The sequence below is a fragment of the Pygocentrus nattereri genome, chromosome 23, assembly GCF_015220715.1.
Source record: "Pygocentrus nattereri isolate fPygNat1 chromosome 23, fPygNat1.pri, whole genome shotgun sequence".
In the NCBI taxonomy this organism is placed as follows: Eukaryota; Metazoa; Chordata; class Actinopteri; order Characiformes; family Serrasalmidae; genus Pygocentrus; species Pygocentrus nattereri.
In genome coordinates, this window is record NC_051233.1 from 1,297,651 (window position 1) to 1,317,500 (window position 19,850).

The following is a 19,850-nucleotide window of genomic DNA, read 5'->3' on the forward strand; positions in this document are numbered from 1 at the left end:
TTATTTCTAATTCAAACCATGAAGTGGTTTATGATTTTTTTTTATTGCCAACAATAACAATAACTTCTGATGTGCCGAAGCTGATTTGAACTGGTTGATGAGCTCGTGAGGAGCTCTGAGCAGTGAAGGTCAGTGAACTGGATTCACAGCCTAAACAAAATACACCAGCACTGAACTGTAACCTGGAGGAGCTTTTCAGCCTCCACTGAAAAAAACCCAGTCACTACGAATGTTCACCTCAAACAAAGACCCGGACCTCGACGAACCCGAGCTTAGTGTCCTTCAGCCGGTAACGACTTCTCTCATCTGGAATCTTGAAAATCTTAGTCAAGAACAAATCCAGAGCTCTCAGAGAGACACCGGTAGAGTGGACTGAGCGTCAGGAGAGCTTTCACATGAATATCTGCCTTTCTGGGAAGGCGTGAAAGGTCATATTGGCTCAGCATGTGAGGACTGCTGTCCTCTCCGAGGGTGTGAGGCTTTATCTCCACATTTCATCTCCACTCTGAAGACACCAGTCTCACGCAACTGCGTTGGAGAATGTAGTTTACTGTTTATAGTGATTTTGCAGACTCTGCAAAGAAGCCGTAGAGCAGCAGGATGAAGTCTCAGGGTGTGAGGACGGAGGACGTGTACCAGACGCTCCACCAGCCTCCTTCAGTGAAAAACCCAAAACACAGTGAGAACACCAGAACCTTCAACACAGCAGAGAATCAGAAATAAAGTCATCATAAGGATTGATCTATACCTCAATAATGAGCTGCTGGACGTTTCTTCTGTTCATCTCACAGAGCCAGTGAAAAGCAGCAGGGCACCTACGCTGGGCAGGATCGAGATGTCTGAGAGTGTGAAGACGGAGGACGTGTACCAGACGCTCCACCAGCCTCCTCCAGTGAAGAACCCAAACCCAGCACACGGTGAGAACCCACAGAACCTTCAACCCAGCAGAGAATTAACATTAAAATCAGTCTCGCTGTCACTGATGAGCTGCTGAGTTCTGTCCTGTGAAACTGAGGAGATCTTCTGTCATTTTGTCCTCCGTCTCTCTAACAGGGTCACCGCAGAGCAGCAGGCTAATCACGATACTGCTGATCTTCAACTCTGTGCTGCTGATCATTATACTGGCACTGACTGGAACCTTCAGTAAGTTGTTTGTAAATGCTGATACGTTTTATGAACGCTGGGTTTGTCAGTGATTCCGAATAGAAGAGGAAATTTTTACATTGAGTGAACGTGCAGTGTAAGAGAACAACAACCATTTGAACGTATAAAAGTAAGATTCAGTAAACATTCAATAGGTTAACAAAGCATCAGTCATGTGTGCTACACTCAATTTTTATTAATTTTATTACCGTTTTAAGGCAGACGGGTTAATTTCTTGTGTGAAAAGTCATTTAAAAAAACTAGTTAACAGTGTAATTTTAACTTCTTTAACTTTAAATGTGAAATTTAACCCACTCTGATGTTGCAGTTGCAAAAGACCACCAAAATGCTGAAGTGAGTGGATCGCAAACCTCTGGCGAGGAAGCCAACAAACCAAGAAACATCACAGGTTTGAATATTCACATGATAAATTTAGGCTCTCAAATGTTCAGAGGTTTTTCAGGCGAGGCGTTTATCAGATACAGCAATGTTCTTTCACACGTTCTGACAGGAAGGAGAGGCAAGTAAAGAAACGATGTTGTGGCATCAGCAAAGAAGGAGCTTTGGTTAGTGGTTGGTTAGTGTAGTGGGTAACACCTCTGCCTTCCACACTGTAGACTGTGGCTCAGTCCCCACGAGGGCAAGCACCCTACACTACACCAATAAGAGTCCTTGGGCAAGACTCCTAACACCACCTTGGCCTCCCTGTGTAAAATGACCAAATTGTAAGTCGCTCTGGAGAAGAGCGTCAGCCAAATTCCATAAATGTAAATCTGTGAACGTTGTGCTTTGAAGGCGAATGCTCTTTTATTGAATGGGGCGGATCAGCACTGCTGAGAAAGCAGGCAGATCACTTCTAGACATACACTTTCTCCTGACGGTGGTGCTAATCCTGCACCAACTGCCCCACAGAACAGCACAAACAACACCTGTGCACAACTGTAAACTGACAGCAACAGCTTAACACATTCAAATCTCTCCTTCCACGATCGCAGCGCTTCCCAAGTGCCTCGGCATGTGGCCGGTCTGAATGGCCTCACCTCCACAGCAGGGGTTTCAGAATGTCCACCGTTCTGATAAATAACACGTGCTGTGGAGTGCGCACTCCTCTTCTAGCGCTCCCTCACTCCTCTCTCAGGGCTGCTCTCCTTTGTGGGGCCTCAGCGGAGAGACCCACATGCAGGGGAACTCCTCAAGGTTTATCGTATCAATTCTCACGCTACCAGGGGAGGCAGCAGCAGCTGTGCTTCCTTAGCTGCTCTCTTCTTCCTTCGCTGCCCACCGTGCACTCTCTCCATGCTCAAAGTGTCCCTGGAGGGGTGCGGTAACCGTCACCAGGCCGCCACACTGCCCTCTTTGTAGGTACTTACTGGCCACCGTTTTCAGGCCAGGCTCTGCTACTGAGCCTCATTGCGCTGCTTCCTCTTCTGCAACTGTTCCAACCACAGTTGACACGCCTGCTCCAGCCGGTCTCGATCTTCAGAAGTTCCTGAGAGGCTGGATGTCTTAGTGTGAGGTAAGGGAGGGGCAGCATGGAAAATGCAGGTTGGAAAGCAGCTCTCCAGGACCACGGCTGGAGGCCACTGATCTAGGGTTATTTCTACAGCTTGTTTTATAGCAGGTAAACGGTGCTGGAATCTTTCCTGCGATATGGGAATGCATAGTCAGTAAAAATGACTGACAGGACAGATTCAGACGGATTAAAATCCCTGAGACACTCAGGTCGTAACGCTGGTAGCCACCTCTTCGTGTAAAATGAATTCCCACCCAGTTAGTGCTCTTGTATATAAAATGTGCAATATAAAGACTCGCCTTCCAGATTCTGATGACTTTCAGCAAAAATAATTACTGTATTATTGTATGTGTCCTTTCCCAAAGGCCTGGTATCGGATGAGAATAAAGAGGCGTGGCTTCACCATGATGATTCCTTCTACCTCATCTGGGAGGCAGAGGGGAACTGCACTGAAGCAGCGAAGTTCTGCAAAGCGAAAGGATCCCACATCAGACTCGCTGTTCTGACACAGAGGAACCAGGTACACGAAACCTGTCATGCTGTTCTGTAAAGCAGTGTTCATAAGCCCTGCATGACCACTGACATAAACCCACACAAACATGTATAAACTCTTTTCACAGTAGACTGCACTTTCTGTTGCACTTGTCAAATTGACGTAGCATCTACGGTTGCAAGAAACAGTAAGTGAACCCTTTGGAATTACCTGGATTTCCTGGAACAGACACCAAAAGTTTCTTGTGGCTGGAAATAAGATTTGCACGATGTTGAGGAGGAATTCTGGACCATTCCTCTCTGCAAATGTGTTTCAGTGCAATAGTATTTCTGAGCTTTGCCTGCATGCCCTCTTCAGGTCATACCATAGCATCTCCATAGGGTTAAGCTCAGGACTCCGACTTGGCCATTCCTAAACACAAATCTGCTTTTTGATTCATTTGTGTGCTTTGAGTCATTGTCTTGTTGCATCACCCAACGTCTCTTCAGCGTATTCCCTTATATCATCCTGTAAAATGTTTAAATTCATTAATCCCTCAATGATCACATGGCATCCGGGCCCTGAGGCAGCAAAGCGGTCCATAACCATGATACTCCCTCCACCATGCTTCGCTGTTGGGATTTTGGTGTTGGTGTGCAGGTTCCTGTTTCCTCCAAACTTAGTGTTGCGCATTTGTGAACATTTGTGAACATTTTCCCAGAAGCGTTGTGGAGCATCCTCCCAAGTCGGATGGGCTGCAATGTTTTTTGGGCAGCAGTGGCTTCCTTTGTGGTGTCCTTCCATGAGCACCATCCTCGGTCGCTGTTTTTCTAAGAGTGGACACACAAAAATTTGCAGTTTGTGGTCTTTTGTAGGTTTTCCTGATACCCTTGGGTTCCTTCTCATCTCTTTCAACATCGCCTATTGTGCTCTCAGAGTGGGATTAACAGGACATTCCTGAATTTTCTCCATTCATAGATATTTGTCTAACCGTAGACTGATGCGCGTCCAGGTCTTTAGCAATGCCTCATGCGTCTCTATGACATGTTTTCTGAGGTCTTCTGAAAGTTGTTTGCATCGAGGCGTGGTTCACACTTACCTTTTATTGAGTCAGTAACCGGACTCTGTGTGCTGCCCTTATTCAATGGGCAAATCTCCCTCATTGAAACACCTTTTGCCAGTTACCTCTTGGAGAAATCATTAACATAGAGGCTCACTTATTACGTCTGGCCTGCTCTGTGGATGTATTCTCAATAAAAGACATGGAAAGTACAACTGTTTGTGTGTTATTAGTTTAGTTAGATTGTGTATGTCTATAATAGTGACTTAGATATTGATCAGACCACGTAATAACTGAAGAAAGGAAACTCTTCAGTTAATTCCAGGTAATTCCAAATGGTTCCCTTTTCTTGCAACTGTAGTTTTCCCTGACATTAAGTTGTGACGATGCTTTTTGGGTGAAATATCATAGATGTTGTACCTTAGTGTACATCAAATCAAATCAAATCAAATTTATTTGTAGCACTTTTTACAGCTGATGTCGTCACAAAGCGGCTTCACAGAATTGCAGTAAAGACAGAGTTTTAACTTGAATGTAAAACCCCCAGGTGGGCAAGCCAGGGGGCGCCAGTGGCAAGGAGAACCTCCCTCAGAGCTGAGGAAGAAACCTTGGGAGGAACCAGGCTCACCAGGGGGGACCCGTCCTCCTCTGGTCAGACTACCTATAGAGTTATTATACTAGTAGTAGTAATAGCTAGTCAATGTAGTTTTCCGGGCAGCTAGTCCAAGGCAGGTGGTGGTAGCTGGGGTGTGGGCAGCTGGTCTGAAGTGGGCAGCAGGAGGGCTTGACAGTCAGTTGTCCTTTAGTGTCCAGCCAGACAGGCAGTCGTTTACTCGGAAAAAGGCAGGGAGAGGAAATTAGTTCTGTTCTGTTTGGGTGTCTGTAAAACAGAGAATTTGAACATTTCCAGAGTTTGGCTAACGCCTCCGGCAGATCTGACTATAACAGCTTATATAACTTACATAACAGCTTATATACACTCACCGGCCACTTTATTAGGTACCTTGCTAGTAAAAGGCTGGACCCCCTTTTGCCTTCAGAACTGTCTTAATTCTTCGTGGCAGACTTTCAACAAGGTGTTGGAAACGTTCCTCAGAGATTTTGGTTGGTTATTTGAGCTCCTGCTGCCTTTCTATCATCTGGAACCAGTCTGTCCATTCTCCTCTGACCTCTCACATCAACAAGGCATTTTCGTCCACACAACTGACCGCTCACTGGATATTTCCTCTTTTTCTGACCGTTCTCTGTGAACCCTAGAGATGGTTGAGCGTGAAAATCCCAGCAGATCAGCAGTTTCTGAAATACTCAGACCAGCCCGTCTGGCACCAACAACCACGCCACGTTCAAAGCCCCTTAAATCCCCTTTCTTCCCCGTTCTGATGCTCGGTCTGCACTTCAGCAAGTCATCTTGACCACCTCTACAGGCCTAAATGCACTGAGTTACGGCCGTGTGATTGGCTGATCAGCTGTTTGTGTTAACAAGCAACTGAGCACCTCAGTGTACCTAATAAAGTGGCTGGTGAGTGTATAACTCTATACATCACAATTACATATTGCTGTTAAGGGATTACAGAGCCATTTCAGATTCACTCAGTGTTAGAATGTCTTGTTAAATGAACATTTTCGAATATCACTCAGACTTTAATGAGGCGAGACAGGATGTTGGCTTGTGTATGAAATAGCGTGTAGCTGCGTCTTTATCTGGTGTCTGATCTCACTGTCAGCGTGTTTTCTGACAGTTCCGCTTTGAGGCAGAACCTTATCATGAATGATCATCATCTGAAAAACCACAGAGCAGCAGGCTGGGGCTGGTGGGGGTGGGCTGTGGGGTAACGTGCAGCAATGTTACACAGCCCAAAAAATGGAAACAAATGGGATGATAAATGAGGGTAAATCTGTCCAAAGGAGCCTCATTTTGGAAAACCTGTCTGCTGATTCATCTCCCCACATCATACAGTGCAGGTCTAAAATGTATCCAGCACAAACTTAAGCATCCTACATAGAATAAAAAATAAAATAAAATAAATCTAAAAGAAATCTGCTATAAATTTAATATAAATAATTTCTAATTTTAATATTCCCTTAAAAAATTTAAAGAAAAAGATTTATTTTAAAAATTAAGTAAGGTTTAAATATAACCACTATGTATCCAACATCTTGAGATATATTGGGATGTTATTATAGCCAAGACTTCTTAAGATCCGTGCCTACAGACATGTCTAATGCAAACCCTCCTGTTTTTACTGAAGGTCTTCTATATTGAGTGTGCATGAGATGTTCATATTCATTTTGTTTTTTGCCAAAATTAAAAAATAGAAGCCAAGCTTTACAGAAAATCTTGGTCCAAGCCCCAGTGAACAAGCTGAAGGCCACAGTGGGGAGGACCAGTGCCAAGGCTCTAAAGGAAGCCCATGCAGTCGTGGGCTGGAGGTTAGGGAACCAGCCCTGTGACCGGAAGGTCGCTGGTTCAATCCCCTTGGCTGACAGTCCATGACTGAAGTGCCCTTGAACAAGACACCTAACCCCCAACTGCTCCCCGGGCGCAGTGGATAGTGGACCTAACCCCCTAGTGTGTGTGTTCACTAGTGTGCATGTATGAGGGTGTTTCACTGCATGGATGGGTTAAATGCAGAGGTCTAATTTCACAGTGACAAATGGTTCAATTCCTCTTCTGGTGCATAACGTTTAGTAGGGATTATGACCTGAAGCCGTCCTTTACATCCATAGGAATAACAGAAAAGTAATGTAGCATATTTTTGTTAATTCGACAAGACCATTTCAACTTTGGCATGAACGTCAAACACTGTCAAAGCCTATTTGGGTTCCCTGTGCTGCACTTCCAAATTTGTGGAACAGTTTGGAGAAGAATCTTTTCTGTTCCAGCATGACTGAGCCCCAGTTCACAGAACATCTCCATAAAGACACGGCTGGGTGAGTTTGGTGTGGAAGAACTTGACTGACCCTCACAGAGCCCTGAACTCAACCCCATCCAGCACCTTTGGGATGGACTAGAAGCTCCCACAACAGTGTTTGACATCATAGATGCTCTTCTGGATGAATGGACAGAAATTTCCACAGACTCTCTCCGGAATCTTATAGAAGCTTCCCAGAAGAGTGGAAGCTGTTAGAGCTGCAAAGGTGGACCAGCTTCATATGAATGCCTGTGGATTTAGAATGGGATTCATAAAAGCTCCTGTAGGTGTCTCAATACTTTTGTCCATATAGTGGACTCATAGACAGCACCAGTATCTTCTCTGGTGATGCTCTTCTGTACTGCAGCCCTCTTCTCCACTCCTGCTTGTTTTAAGGCAAGGCCCAAAAACTCCTTTGCTGCTTGGCAGTGTGTTTGGGATCATTGTCTTTCTGTAGGATGATGCACTGTCCAATGATTTTGGAGGCATTTTCCGAAACTGGAGCTGATAAGATGCTTCTAGACACCTCGGAATTCATTTTGCTGCTGCCATCAGCAGTTACATCATCACTGAAGATAAGTGGACTGGTACTCGTGACAGCCCATAACCCTGCCCCCACCATGTCTTAAAGATGAGGTTGATCTTGGGCAGTTCCTTTTCACCTCACTTCTTTTCCTTACCAGAACTCTAATGCAGCTTAATCCTGGTCTCATCATCTGACCACAAGACCTTTTTCCAGAACTCTGCAGGCTCTTTTAAGCAAATTTGAATATACTGTCACATGGCCATTGTAGCCTCTGTATTTCTGTTCATGAAATCATTGACAAATTCACACCTGCCCCTTAAAGAGTGTTTCTTATCTTTGGAACAGGTGGACAGGGATTCTTCATTATGGTCAGAATTCTTCTATGAATGACCACAAATATCACCAACTCTCTCTTTCTTCTTAATAATTTGTTGAAAATTGCTAATGGGGTTCCACAGGGCTCTGTATTTGGACCAGTGCTTTTTACATTATTTATTAATGAATCTGGATATCATTTCATTTTGGTGAGCCTAAGGTTTGGCCACTGTCTCTCACTGTTTTATTCTAGTTTCCCAGCCTTATAAAGGTTTTCTTGATTTTGATTGGCACAACTCTGGTCCTCATGTTTGCACACAGCACCAGCAGACTCCAAATCCGAGAACCAAGCCCAGATGCAGGCTCTTTTAAGGACTTTTTAGCAATCCTCTGTATTTCTGTTCATGAAGTCTTCTGCAGACAGCAGTCATTGATAATCCATACTCTCCCTGAAGAGTGTTTCTCACCTGCAAAACAGGTGTATAGGGATTCTTCAACATGGTGAGAATTTTTCTTTCATCAGCTGTGGAGATCTTCCTTGGCCTACCAATCCCTTTGTAGTCACTGAGCTCACCAGTTCTCTCTTTCTTCTTGATAATTTGTAGGAAATTTCAAATGGGGTTCCGCAGGGCTCTACGCTTGGACCCGTGTTTTTTTAATATTATATATTAATGGAGCTGGAAAACACATTTGATTTTGTTAAGCCTACGGTTTGGCCACTGTCTCTCACTGTTTTATTCTGGTTTCCCAGCCTTATAAAGATTACCTTGATTTTCATTGGCACGCCTCTGGTCCTTGTCGACAAACAGCACAAGCAGATGAACAAAAGCCTAGAATGAAGATCAGATGCTGAAAACGCTGTTATAGCTGCACTAATGAAGCATGTAAATACACCTAATTCATCACAAATATCTGTAAAGCCCTATCTCCCAAACATTACGGTGCCTTGAAAGGGGGCGGGGTGGGGATGGTATGGGGAGGGCTATGTATAAAAATGTACATGATGAAACCAAAATGTGTAAAAATACCTAAAATTACTTTTTGTCTGAGAATGAATTACATTTATGCCATTTGGCTGACGCTCTTATCCAGAGCGACTTACAGTTTGATCATTGTGCACAGGTAGGCGAGGGCGGTGTTTGGAGTCTTGCCCAAGGACTCTTACTGGTATAGTGTAGGGTGGTTACCCAGGTGGGGGACCGAACCCCAGTCTACAGCGTAGAAGGCAGAGGTGTTACCCACTACACTACACCAACCAGTTGTTTGAGTACAATGAAGTGTAGAGTCAAATAATAAAAGTTGCCCCAGATCTTATTGGGCAGTAATGTATATCAGTCATTACTGGGCAATAGCTGTCCCTTCCATGCAGCAAACTGGGGTTTGATTCCTCACCACTCCACACCAGTAAAGGTCCTTGGGCTGGACTCCTAACACTACACTGGCCTACATCTGTCACTTGGTTAGATTTGTAAGCCTGGATAAGCACATACATGTCTACAGTTTATACGCCGTACTCTGTTATTAATGCTGTATGTTTTGCAGGACTGGCTGATAACTCAGACTAAAGGGAGGAGGCTGCTGGTTGCAGAGGTGAGGAAGCTAAACGTCCACAGTTATTAATGGTGACTTTAGTAAATGAACTGAATGTTGATGTGATGTATGTAGTGCTGTTGGTCGGATCAATTGGCTGTAACTTTGCTCTCCAGGATGAATGTTTGACTAGTTGTAAACTGATCGATGATCCAAAGCTCTTGGAGATGCCTTCCAACCCCGGAGAAGAGCAGGGCTGGGTGTGTGAACACATGCTGTGGGCGTCTTCAATGCTTGGAGTACGTAGATTGTCTGGAATACCTGGGCTGCCTGGAGCACGTGGGCTGCCTGGATCACCTGGACCATCTGGACCACCTGGACCATCTGGACCACCTGGACCATCTGGACCACCTGGACCACCTGGACCACCTGGATCAAACGCAGCTCCACCTTAGCCTTGGCATGAAAATAAATCTGGAAGATATGGAGTTGATTACACATGATGGTTAAGCATGATTCTGCATTATTCGCTACATGACAAATATCATTAATATCAAATATCAACAATATTTTTAGTTTTATAAGTTCTAATTTTTTAGTTTGAGCTCAGCAGCCGCCCTGATGACTGGACCAATAGAAACGCTGCAAAACTGCTTTGAGTAAAATTTCTTTACTTTGACTTACGTTGAAAGTAAAGAGTGCTTTTACTTTCTCATGTAAAGTCACAGTTTGGGAGATATTTGTTTTTCTCTGGACAGCAACAATTTACCAGCAGTGGACGAAGTAAAAAAGTCAAGTGGAGTTAAAGTCGAGACCCCCAAGGTAAAATATTCCTCCAGTAGAAGTAGAAGTTCCTCCCTTTAGACCTCCACTTGAGTAAAAGTACTAAAGTATTTCCCTTCAAATGTACTTCAGTATAAAGTAAAAGTACTAAAAGAGTAATTCTGGCTCTGATCTGGTCCTGTTATCATTTTTATAACCAGACTGGCTTCATGAACTCATTTCAGGTGAAAGTCCTCCAGCGTCTCTCTTGGTAAACCAGTCTTTTAATAGAACGTCATTAATTAGTGACACTGACGTCTATTAAAATGATCAGAAGCACAAAACACTGAAGGTAAACAGTTTCCATCAGGGAGAACCGAGTGGCTCTGAAATCACTTTTTACACACAAGCAAAGTTTCAGTTTCAGATTTATTTACAACTTAGTTCCTCAGACACCTTTTCAGAAACTGTTTCTCTGGAGTGTCTAATTTTGATGGTGATTCATTCTATTGATTATTATGAGTACAAATAAACGATTAGAATAAGCCAGATATGCTTTTATTGATTTTCTGTGCTCTTGGATTCACGCTGAGTGCTAAAACTCTGACACTCAGCAAGACAGCCTTTGTTTTTAATTACAATGTTTAATTACAAAAACAATGAAAACTGAAAGCTAAAAATGTTATTTCATAATAATAGTTATAAGATTCATCATATTTATTGTTATGTATCTGTTCAAATGTGTTTCGGGCTGGTTTGTATGATTTTGAGGGAAAGAGGGAAGTGCACACAGTGTTGAATGGGACAAGGCCTTTTTCTGCGTGTTTAGCTGTAAATGTCTGATTATCAGCACTAAACTCAGAGTCTGAGTCGATCTGACGACAGTTTGAGGCACGATGGACAGTTTTGTACTGAACACGTTGCTCTGCGGGTTTTAAATGGACGTGAACGCAGGATCTGAACGGAGGTTTTCTGACCTGGATTAGTGGCTGGATCATGGCTGAAATGTCCACAGAGTCACTCTGGACACACAGGGTATGTCCTGATGGTCAGCATGATGTGTGCTGCATTAGTACGAACCAACGACTGAACTACGTGACGGAATTCCACAGTTTAGCTACTTAAAAGTCAGAGGTAGGTCGAGGTCGAGGTCGAGGTCGAGGCACAGTTTACAGATTATTTAGGTGTTTTTGTTCAAGTTAAAACATCAAGAAACAGGTCATTTCCACCGGCATCAAACGACAGAACAGGGGCTCAGTTTTATGTTTGCCCAGTTTAACTGTAAATGTAATTAAAAAGTAACTTGAGTAAAACTGCAATTTCATTTGTTTGCAATTGTTTAGCGACTTTATTTTAATTGTAATTGTCCTCACAAAATGTGCTCTGTACGGAGCCCCACTGGAGACATCCTGTATTAATACAAATAACGCGTGGCCACGACTTAGTAAGGCATGGGAACAAGATTCTAACGCGTGGCCATGACTAAGTAAGCCATGATCTTGTTCCCACGCCTTGTTAAGTCATGGCCATGATTTAATCATCACATTCCGATGCCTTGCTAAGTCATGGCCATGCATTAGGATCTTGTTCCCACGCGTTAATAAGGCGTGGCCACGTATTATTTTTTATTCATACAGGATGCCACCAGCGGGGCTGGCGCTGGATCTGAGGAACGTTCTAATGCTTGTATTCTCCTTTGCGTAAAGCACTTTGAATGGCCACGGTGTATAAAAGGTGCTCTACAAATACACTGAACTCACCTTCCCTGATCACCCTGACATTTTCACCACCGCAGTCAGGCGGGAACGTATCTACATGAATGCAAGCCAGTGTGTAAAGTGTCCTGTGGGTAAAACAGAAAGAGGAACTACAGTTTATCAAACTCCACTTCTCTGCCACGTCCATCTCTCCAGAACAACAGAAGACACTCAACACGGCACTCCATCAGCGACGGGTAGGAACTCAACCCTCTATTCTCACACTGACCGGACCTTCATTGGCTTCCGAATTACTTCACATTCACAGTTAGAAGCTGGGAGTTTATTTACCTTCTATACTATTGGAATGTAATGCTGTAGCAGCATAATCAGTTAGTTCTACACTGGAAATAAGTGGAAATATCTTGGCACGCACAACATCTTATGTGTAGTCAAACGTGTAATATTTCTCATGTTTACATCATTATAAGATGCAGATAACGCTATAAAGGTATTATTTTGCTTGTGGCAAAACACGAGCCAGTAAGACAATTTTCAAAACACCTTGAATGAATAAAGAACGAAATGAGGAACATGCTCATAATAGTCTTACAGGAATATCACATTTATTGCCTATATTTATGATGATTTCACTCACCATGACGTGATTATTATCTGTACTGCAGTGTGTGGTCTTACAGGGCACTCGGTTAACATTCCCTTCACACTCGTTTCCTTTCTTCAGGGTTTATGTTCACAAAAGCACGTTAAAAACAACAGAACAGGACTGCGGTGCGGCAGTAACTTAACTGAAATGCTTCTAAAATATCCTGTCTGATAATGACAAACACTAGACAAGTAAACATAAACATGTCATAAACATGTCATAAACATGTCATTGGAGGTCATATCGCTGTCGAAACAAAACCATGTATCTCAATTTTCTCGTTTTCCAGTTTTTGACGTAGTGTGGAAGTGTCTGTTGTTCTTTACATTGTGTGTACATTTTAGGCTGTACGGACCAACAGAAATGATGCAAAATGACTTGGATAAAATTCTGGTTCCATTGACCTCCATTAAGAGCAAAGTGGGTTTTTTCCTTCTCCTGTAAAGTTGCTGTTTTGGAGATACGAGGTTTTGTTCTGACAACAGTGAAATAAAATAAAGTTATCTGTCTGTAAACTTAATATTAGAAGCTCAATGAACTCAAAATTTCAAGTTACCTGGTTTGCTTAGTTTGTTTTCATTTTAAAGCTCCATGATTTAATTGACAGCAGCGATATGCTGGGATGAGTCGTTATGACAGATCGTGTACGTTAAGATGTAACAGTGTTAATTACAGGTAACTTTCTCATCTGGTGTCATTATGGCTCATTAAAAATCATCAGGCATCAGCTGAAACACGACACTGACCAAAATCTGCTTATGTCAGTCTAAATAAGTGTTAGTGGAACTGGAGACCAGCAGGATGGACAGGTCTGAGAATATGACGGAGGACGTGTACGAGACACTCCAGTACTCTCCTTCAGTGAAGAACCCAAACCCAAACCCAACACACGGTGAGAACCCACAGAACCTTTAATGCAGCAGAGAGTGAACATTAAAATCTCACTTTTTAACCTGAGATGACCTGTTAAGCTGGCGATGGTGAGAAGTTGGAAATAAACCGCCAGCACTAAAAAATAGTCACCTTGCATGTTTAAGGTGGAAGTAACTTCAGGCTCCCGCACGAGGACGATCAGGCAGTAAATATCTGTGTGGTGTGTGATGGGATTCATAGATTGAGAAAAGGTGGTTGTTACGACCTCCTATGTCTAGAGGAACACTTAAGGCCATACATAAAAAAACCAAGCCAACACCGTCCAACTGCCAGACCAAGACACCACCAACTACAAATATCTGACAATTATCTGCATTTATTTCTTTTAACTTGAACAAGTTAAAGGCACCACCTTATAAAAGCTGGAAAGCCTAGAAAGTTTTAAACTGGTCAAATGCAGATGAGCTTACACAAAAGACACCTTCAGGGGGTGCGATGAGGCCAAAACACACTAGAAACAAAAGATAAATAAACAAATCAAACTCAAAACAAAATTACAATTATAAAGCGACCTCCCAGTAACGAACCAGGAGAAAACCATACAAAAAAGCCAGAAGACACTCAGCCCTGACTTAGATAAAGCGAGCTTTACAGGTGTTTAGGCAAACTCATACAACAACAACACGAGTTCACAAAAAGGTTCAGGTGCTTGGTCTGGTCAGGTGGAGGCTGTTGGCACAGGTACAACCACTGGAACAGCCCTCTCCTCCTTCTGCAGTGCCCTTAAGTAACTGGAGGAGTGTGAAGGAAGTAGCTAAATTTGCAGCTCTATTGAAGAATAAGGTCATACGGGTCGACCAGCAGTGGCAAAAATCCCAGTCTACAGGCAACTGTGCCCAAAAGACAAAACTGATGGACAGGGACCGCCGACATGTTCCAGGCTCGTGGATAAAAATCACTTCCCTGAGGAGAATTCTTTCAGAAATTGGTTGTGAAGGACCTGCATTGACTTCTAGAAGCAATTGGCTGGACGTGAAGCGATTTTTATTCCCAAGCTCCCTGGACAAAAAAATGACCACCTTAAACACATAAGGTGATGAATTGAGCGGAGAGCTTATGGTTGTTATCTCAGTTGTGTTCTATTATTCTATTATTATATACAGTAGTTATTGGAATTTAATATTAATTTAATATTAATAATATGACTTTCTGAGTTCAGGCAGGAGTCCTTCAAGTTTTTCAACATTTATTACCAAACATTAGTCAGAATTAGCCAGTAAATGAAGTAATACCTTTCCTTCTCTTATTTAGAAGCGAAGGACCTCAAAAGCAGAAGTCCTTTTTCTTTTATGCAGGTCAGAGCTGCCGTGCTCCTGGACTCGCTACTCACCACTCAGTTACAGTGCTCATCAGTGTGAGCTTTATGCTAAACGCTTTATCTTTAAGGAGATAAACATTGGATTTGTTTGATGTATGAATTGTTTACTGGACAGCTGCCTCCATAATTCCCGTCTGTGTTCACGTTTAGTAAAAGCAGTCATGGAACTCGCTCCGGTGACTGGATTACATGTAGATCCCTCCTTTGTTTACTAATTAACATCGTCAGTCTCACTAAAGATTTGCTGCATTCTGGGCTGTAAAACTGGGAGCATTTTCTTGTTCACATTGTCCACCTTTGTCCATCTCTCCAACAGGATCACAGTGGAGCAGCAGGCTAATCCTGATACTGCTGATCTTCAACACTCTGTTCCTGGTCATTATGCTGATACTGATCGGACTCTTCAGTAGGTCATTTACCGAGACACTAACAGGCAAAATCAAACTTTTAGCCGCCTCTACATCTGCTCACGTTCCTCTGCAGTTGTCTCTAGATTGATAATTTCTACAGTGGTCAGGACCCCCTTGGACCCTCACAGAGCAGGTACTATTTGGGTGGTGGGTCATTCTCAGCAGTGCAGAAATATTCAGGGGTGTAAAAATTCACAACATCCGTTATTCGCCACATTAGAGTGCTGTCCTGATTCGATTGGATACATTTATCAATACAGCGAGAATAAAGAGTGGCTAAAAATGTTTTCATCTTCGGTTTCTTAGAACATTTAGAGTGTCTTATTCTAATGCACTAGCCACAAGCTCACACGTCACAGTATAAAGACTTTACATAGTACTGGAAGGGCCCAGCCTGAGCCACCGGCCTCCGGTCGCCAGCAGAGGGCTACGGCGGCGAGGTGCTATAATTTCAGGGATCTCCAATTCCCAGATGATATCCCAGGCTGATTAGGCCCAACCTGAGACACCTGTGGACTCTCTACTTAAGGCTGTTGCCGCAGCCCTTTGTCACACCTTTGTAGAGGGGTGACCGGTACGGTACTTACCCCAGGTGGGTATTTAAACAAATAGCCATACAAAAGGTGTTTGCTCCACTTAGAGCAGACAGGTGAAACATAAGGTCTGCCTTCCCCTCATAATTACAGAGGAGGTCATTTTTGTTTCCTGACTTTTTTTACTTCACGTTTCTAGTTGGTGAGCTGCTTTCAGCATCCCCTTTGTTTGCCTTTTCCCCACCTTTTTATTTCCCCTTCCTTGCGGTGTTTTTCTCTTTTGTTGGCTGAGCTTCCCGGTGGTGCAGCGGTACATCAGTGGTATTGTCTGTGTTATTTTTCATAGGGCCAGTATTAGATGAGAAAAAGGAGGCGTGGCTTCTCTATGACGATTCATTCTACTTGATCTGGGAGGCGGAGGGGAAATGCACTGACGCAGCGACGTTCTGCAGTGCAAAAGGAGCCAACATCAGACTTGCTGTTGTAACAGGGAGGAACCGGGTAAAAGACTTTTCTGTGTAATAATAATGATAAACGTGTTGCATAATCATTCCCATATTAATACATTTCTACACATTTTACAAAGAGTACACAGGAGATAATGGAGGTGGGGGGGCCGGGGTGGGGTGCACGGCATCTGATTGGTGTGGGGTGGGTCATAAAACAATATAGAATAAAAATCTCTGAATTTAAGTCAAAACATACAGAAGTGTTCGTACTAATGAGTAAATCGCATTTAAAACTATTTCACGTGGAACTGTTTCGCATTTACTTGTACAATGTGCAAAAAATAATATTTAAAAAACTATTTCCACAGGCGTTGGTCCTGGCTGCCTCCATCACAGCTGTACGCTGGATATTTGATCTATTCCATATAGTTTATATGTAGTATTTACATATTTAAACAACAAAATTATGGCTTAAGTTAGCGGTTAGTGGTTTCTGCGGCATCATTCACTAGAAGCACAAGGAACCCTCCCCGAGAAGTTTCATTCGCTGAAACAATGTGTCGTGCAGGTTCTGCAGATAAAAGCTTTTGTACTTAACAGATAAACGTATGCACAGAAGCGAGATGAGCAGCAGCTGGGACACTGAACCGCCACTGGAACAGAACCCTTTAGAGTAGTCAAGAGTTTATTGTAACATACTTCACTACAATTATATATTTTAAGTTGTATTGAGCAGCACAGCATGTCTAGACTCCGGTCTTTATATTTTATTGCTCATTTTTAAAACATTACATTATGAAAAGAGACATATGTCCCATTTCTCTGGGAAAAACTTATATAAGGTACAATCTAATGCTTCCCCACTAAGCCTCCAGTCCCTGACATGCTACAGAGTACAGTACATGTACAGTAGGCCTGTATGGCTGTTTGTGCATTGAAGCCCAGTATAAACGCTGTATGTCTGCAGGTCTGGCTGGTGACTCAGGCTAAGAAGAAGAAGCTGCTGGTTGCAGAGGTGAGATTCAGCATCACTGATGACTTCAGGTGTAGAATATTGAAGGAGTACAGAGTCGAATCTGTGCTAAAGTCTTTCATTTTTTTCCTGAATGTCCAGTCAAAACAACCATTAAGTACAAGTTATTCGATTTTCAGATTAAGATAAAAAGCAGGAAACATATTAACAGAATGAACCACGAAGGCGTCCCACGCTAAGCCTAATACCAATATAAGACCTATATAAATGGCTCATGAATGGCTTATAATAAGTTTGTTAATTAGGTCTTAAAAGCATTCATAAGCATTTTCCACATGAACTAAATGGACAAGCTGATATTTGCCAAATAGTGAAACCACATTAATTTATACTTATAAATATGAGATTTTGATGTTTACTTCTTTATCATATTCATCAAATTCAACACCTTGATTTTGCGCTTTTTATTAATGTGTTACAACTGCTTATTAATGTTAAAGATGTGATTATCATCAGAAAAAAAAAAACCTAAGGGTGGTCTTATTTTAAAGGGGTACCCACATTTCTCTCTCATGCAGACGTTCCTGAGATTAGATATGAAATAATCTGCTTGCTAAGGGAGAGAAACTAATTGCAGGCTTTCTAAAAAAAAACAATATTTGCAAGCTACAGAGAAAATGTGGCTCCTAACAACCACCTGGAAGAGCTGGTAGACCCCAAAACTGCCCCCATCAGATAAACAGCACTGAAAGCTTTGATCTCTGAGAGAGAGGAGAACATCGAGCTGCTTCAGATCTGAAAACATCCACAGGTGTTTCTGTCCATCCTTCCACTGTGAGAAGACCACTCAGCGCTGTGGGTCTGAAAGGACGTGTAGCTGATCAAGAAGAACCTCACTGAGAAAAGGAGATGAAATCAGTCTCTGATTGACAGCACTGGGTGTCGAGTTCTCTTGGTCTGATTAACTGACTGTAATTTGCTCTCCAGGATGACAGTTTGTCCAGGTGTAAGCTGGTCGGTGATCCGGTGCGCTTGGAGACGCCTTTCATCCAAGGAGAAGAGCAAGGCTGGGTGTGTGAACATTACCACAGACAAGAGGGGAGTAATATACAAGGACCACCAGGAGCACCGGGGCTGCCGGGACCACCTGGACCACATGGACAAAATGGACTACCTGGACTACCTGGACCACGTGGACTACCTGGACTACCTGGACTACCTGGACCACCTGGACCACCTGGATGATATGAACATAATTTTAGATGAAATGTTGTTTAATGTTCAGCTCATTAACAACTTTCCCTCTAAAACAGAGCAAAGCTGTTTTTTGTTTTTGTCCATCCGTTCATTGTAATTTAGCTGTGTATTGCAGGATGATGATGCCGCTTTATCTCATTAGCTTGCATTACCTGTGCTTTATTTTGGGCATTGCTTGTGCAAGTGAGTGTGTTTACATGCACTCAACAATCCGAACATAATCAGATTTCTGCAGTTATCTGATTACTTATATGGTTGTGTAAACAGGCCACTCAGATTTTTTCAATTGGAGAAAGGTCTAGAAATCCGATTAGGAAATCTGATGAAGAGGCTGGACTTTAGCTCAGTAATCAGATTCCCCAGTGCTGTGAACTCTTATTCTGACTTCTGTCTGATTTCTCAGTCTGCGGAATGTTCTTCATCTTCTAGATGATGTCGGTTCATATTTTCAGGTTTTTTTAAAAGAAGCCTTAAAATGAAGTTCAAGTTTTATGTCACGTCTTCTTCTGTTTTGGCTGGTTGCAAAGCAGAAATCTGATTATTGTCTGGCTCATGTAGACGTGGAGCTTCCCTATGATCAGATTACCCAAATGCATGTAAACATGTTGATCATTTCTGCAGTTATCGCATTATTAAGTGCATGTAAAGACAATCAGATTGTGCCAGTCAGTCGGTCAGTGACTCAGAGTCACATTTAAAGTCATTTACTTGATAGAACCTCCACGTGACCTTCTGTCTCTGAGCTCTCTGATTAACCAAAAAATCATTAACCACAGGGTAGTAATGAGCAGTAAATATAACTTCAGATCTTTCAGAACAACATCATTATGTATTCCAGTCATCTCCAGCCATTTATTTCATATACGTGATGATGCCTGGTTCTAACAGTACTGTACTCCACACTCCATACAATTTTTTAATATCTAAGCACATTCATTCAGAATTCGGTTAATGTGTGCACATATCAAGTGTTTCACAACAATCTGTTGATAATTCACTTGTTTTTAGGTGTCCCACAAGGGTCAATTTTAGGTCCACTTTTATTTTCTATCTATAATGATATTTTCTCCACTGTAACAAACAGTGAGGAACATGTATATGCAAAACATACTGTTTTATACCGGACTGTACACTCTACAAATAATAATAATAATAATAATAATAAAATTGCTCTTTTGATGCCCTGCACGCTGGCTACTTTTAATTTGTTGACGAGTCATGAACACAACCTCTGATTAGTCAACAAGTCAGAAAGACTTCCAATCACAAAAATACAATTAGAAAGACAGCTTCTGATTGGTCAATGAGTCAGTGACACAGCATCTGATTGGTTGATGATTCAGAACCACAGCCTCTTATTATTCGACAAGTCAGGAACAC

At 42.5% G+C, this 19,850-nt stretch overlaps 1 protein-coding gene across 1 annotated transcript in view; it reads left to right on the forward strand.

Annotated features, from left to right (window-relative positions):
- The first annotated feature begins 290 nt into the window (after positions 1 to 290).
- The window catches only part of LOC108414391, a 39,410-nt gene continuing 19,850 nt past the window's right edge, over positions 291 to 19,850 (forward strand). The window contains exons 1-13 of the mRNA XM_037533678.1: positions 291 to 679; positions 792 to 917; positions 1,054 to 1,143; positions 1,472 to 1,552; positions 3,022 to 3,176; positions 9,484 to 9,531; positions 9,648 to 9,925; positions 12,617 to 12,639; positions 13,373 to 13,489; positions 15,165 to 15,254; positions 16,138 to 16,292; positions 17,208 to 17,255; positions 18,201 to 18,449. Of these exons, the coding sequence (XP_037389575.1) occupies positions 601 to 679; positions 792 to 917; positions 1,054 to 1,143; positions 1,472 to 1,552; positions 3,022 to 3,176; positions 9,484 to 9,531; positions 9,648 to 9,925; positions 12,617 to 12,639; positions 13,373 to 13,489; positions 15,165 to 15,254; positions 16,138 to 16,292; positions 17,208 to 17,255; positions 18,201 to 18,449 (1,539 nt within the window). The 5' untranslated portion in view covers positions 291 to 600. The remainder of the gene's footprint in view (positions 680 to 791; positions 918 to 1,053; positions 1,144 to 1,471; positions 1,553 to 3,021; positions 3,177 to 9,483; positions 9,532 to 9,647; positions 9,926 to 12,616; positions 12,640 to 13,372; positions 13,490 to 15,164; positions 15,255 to 16,137; positions 16,293 to 17,207; positions 17,256 to 18,200; positions 18,450 to 19,850) is intronic.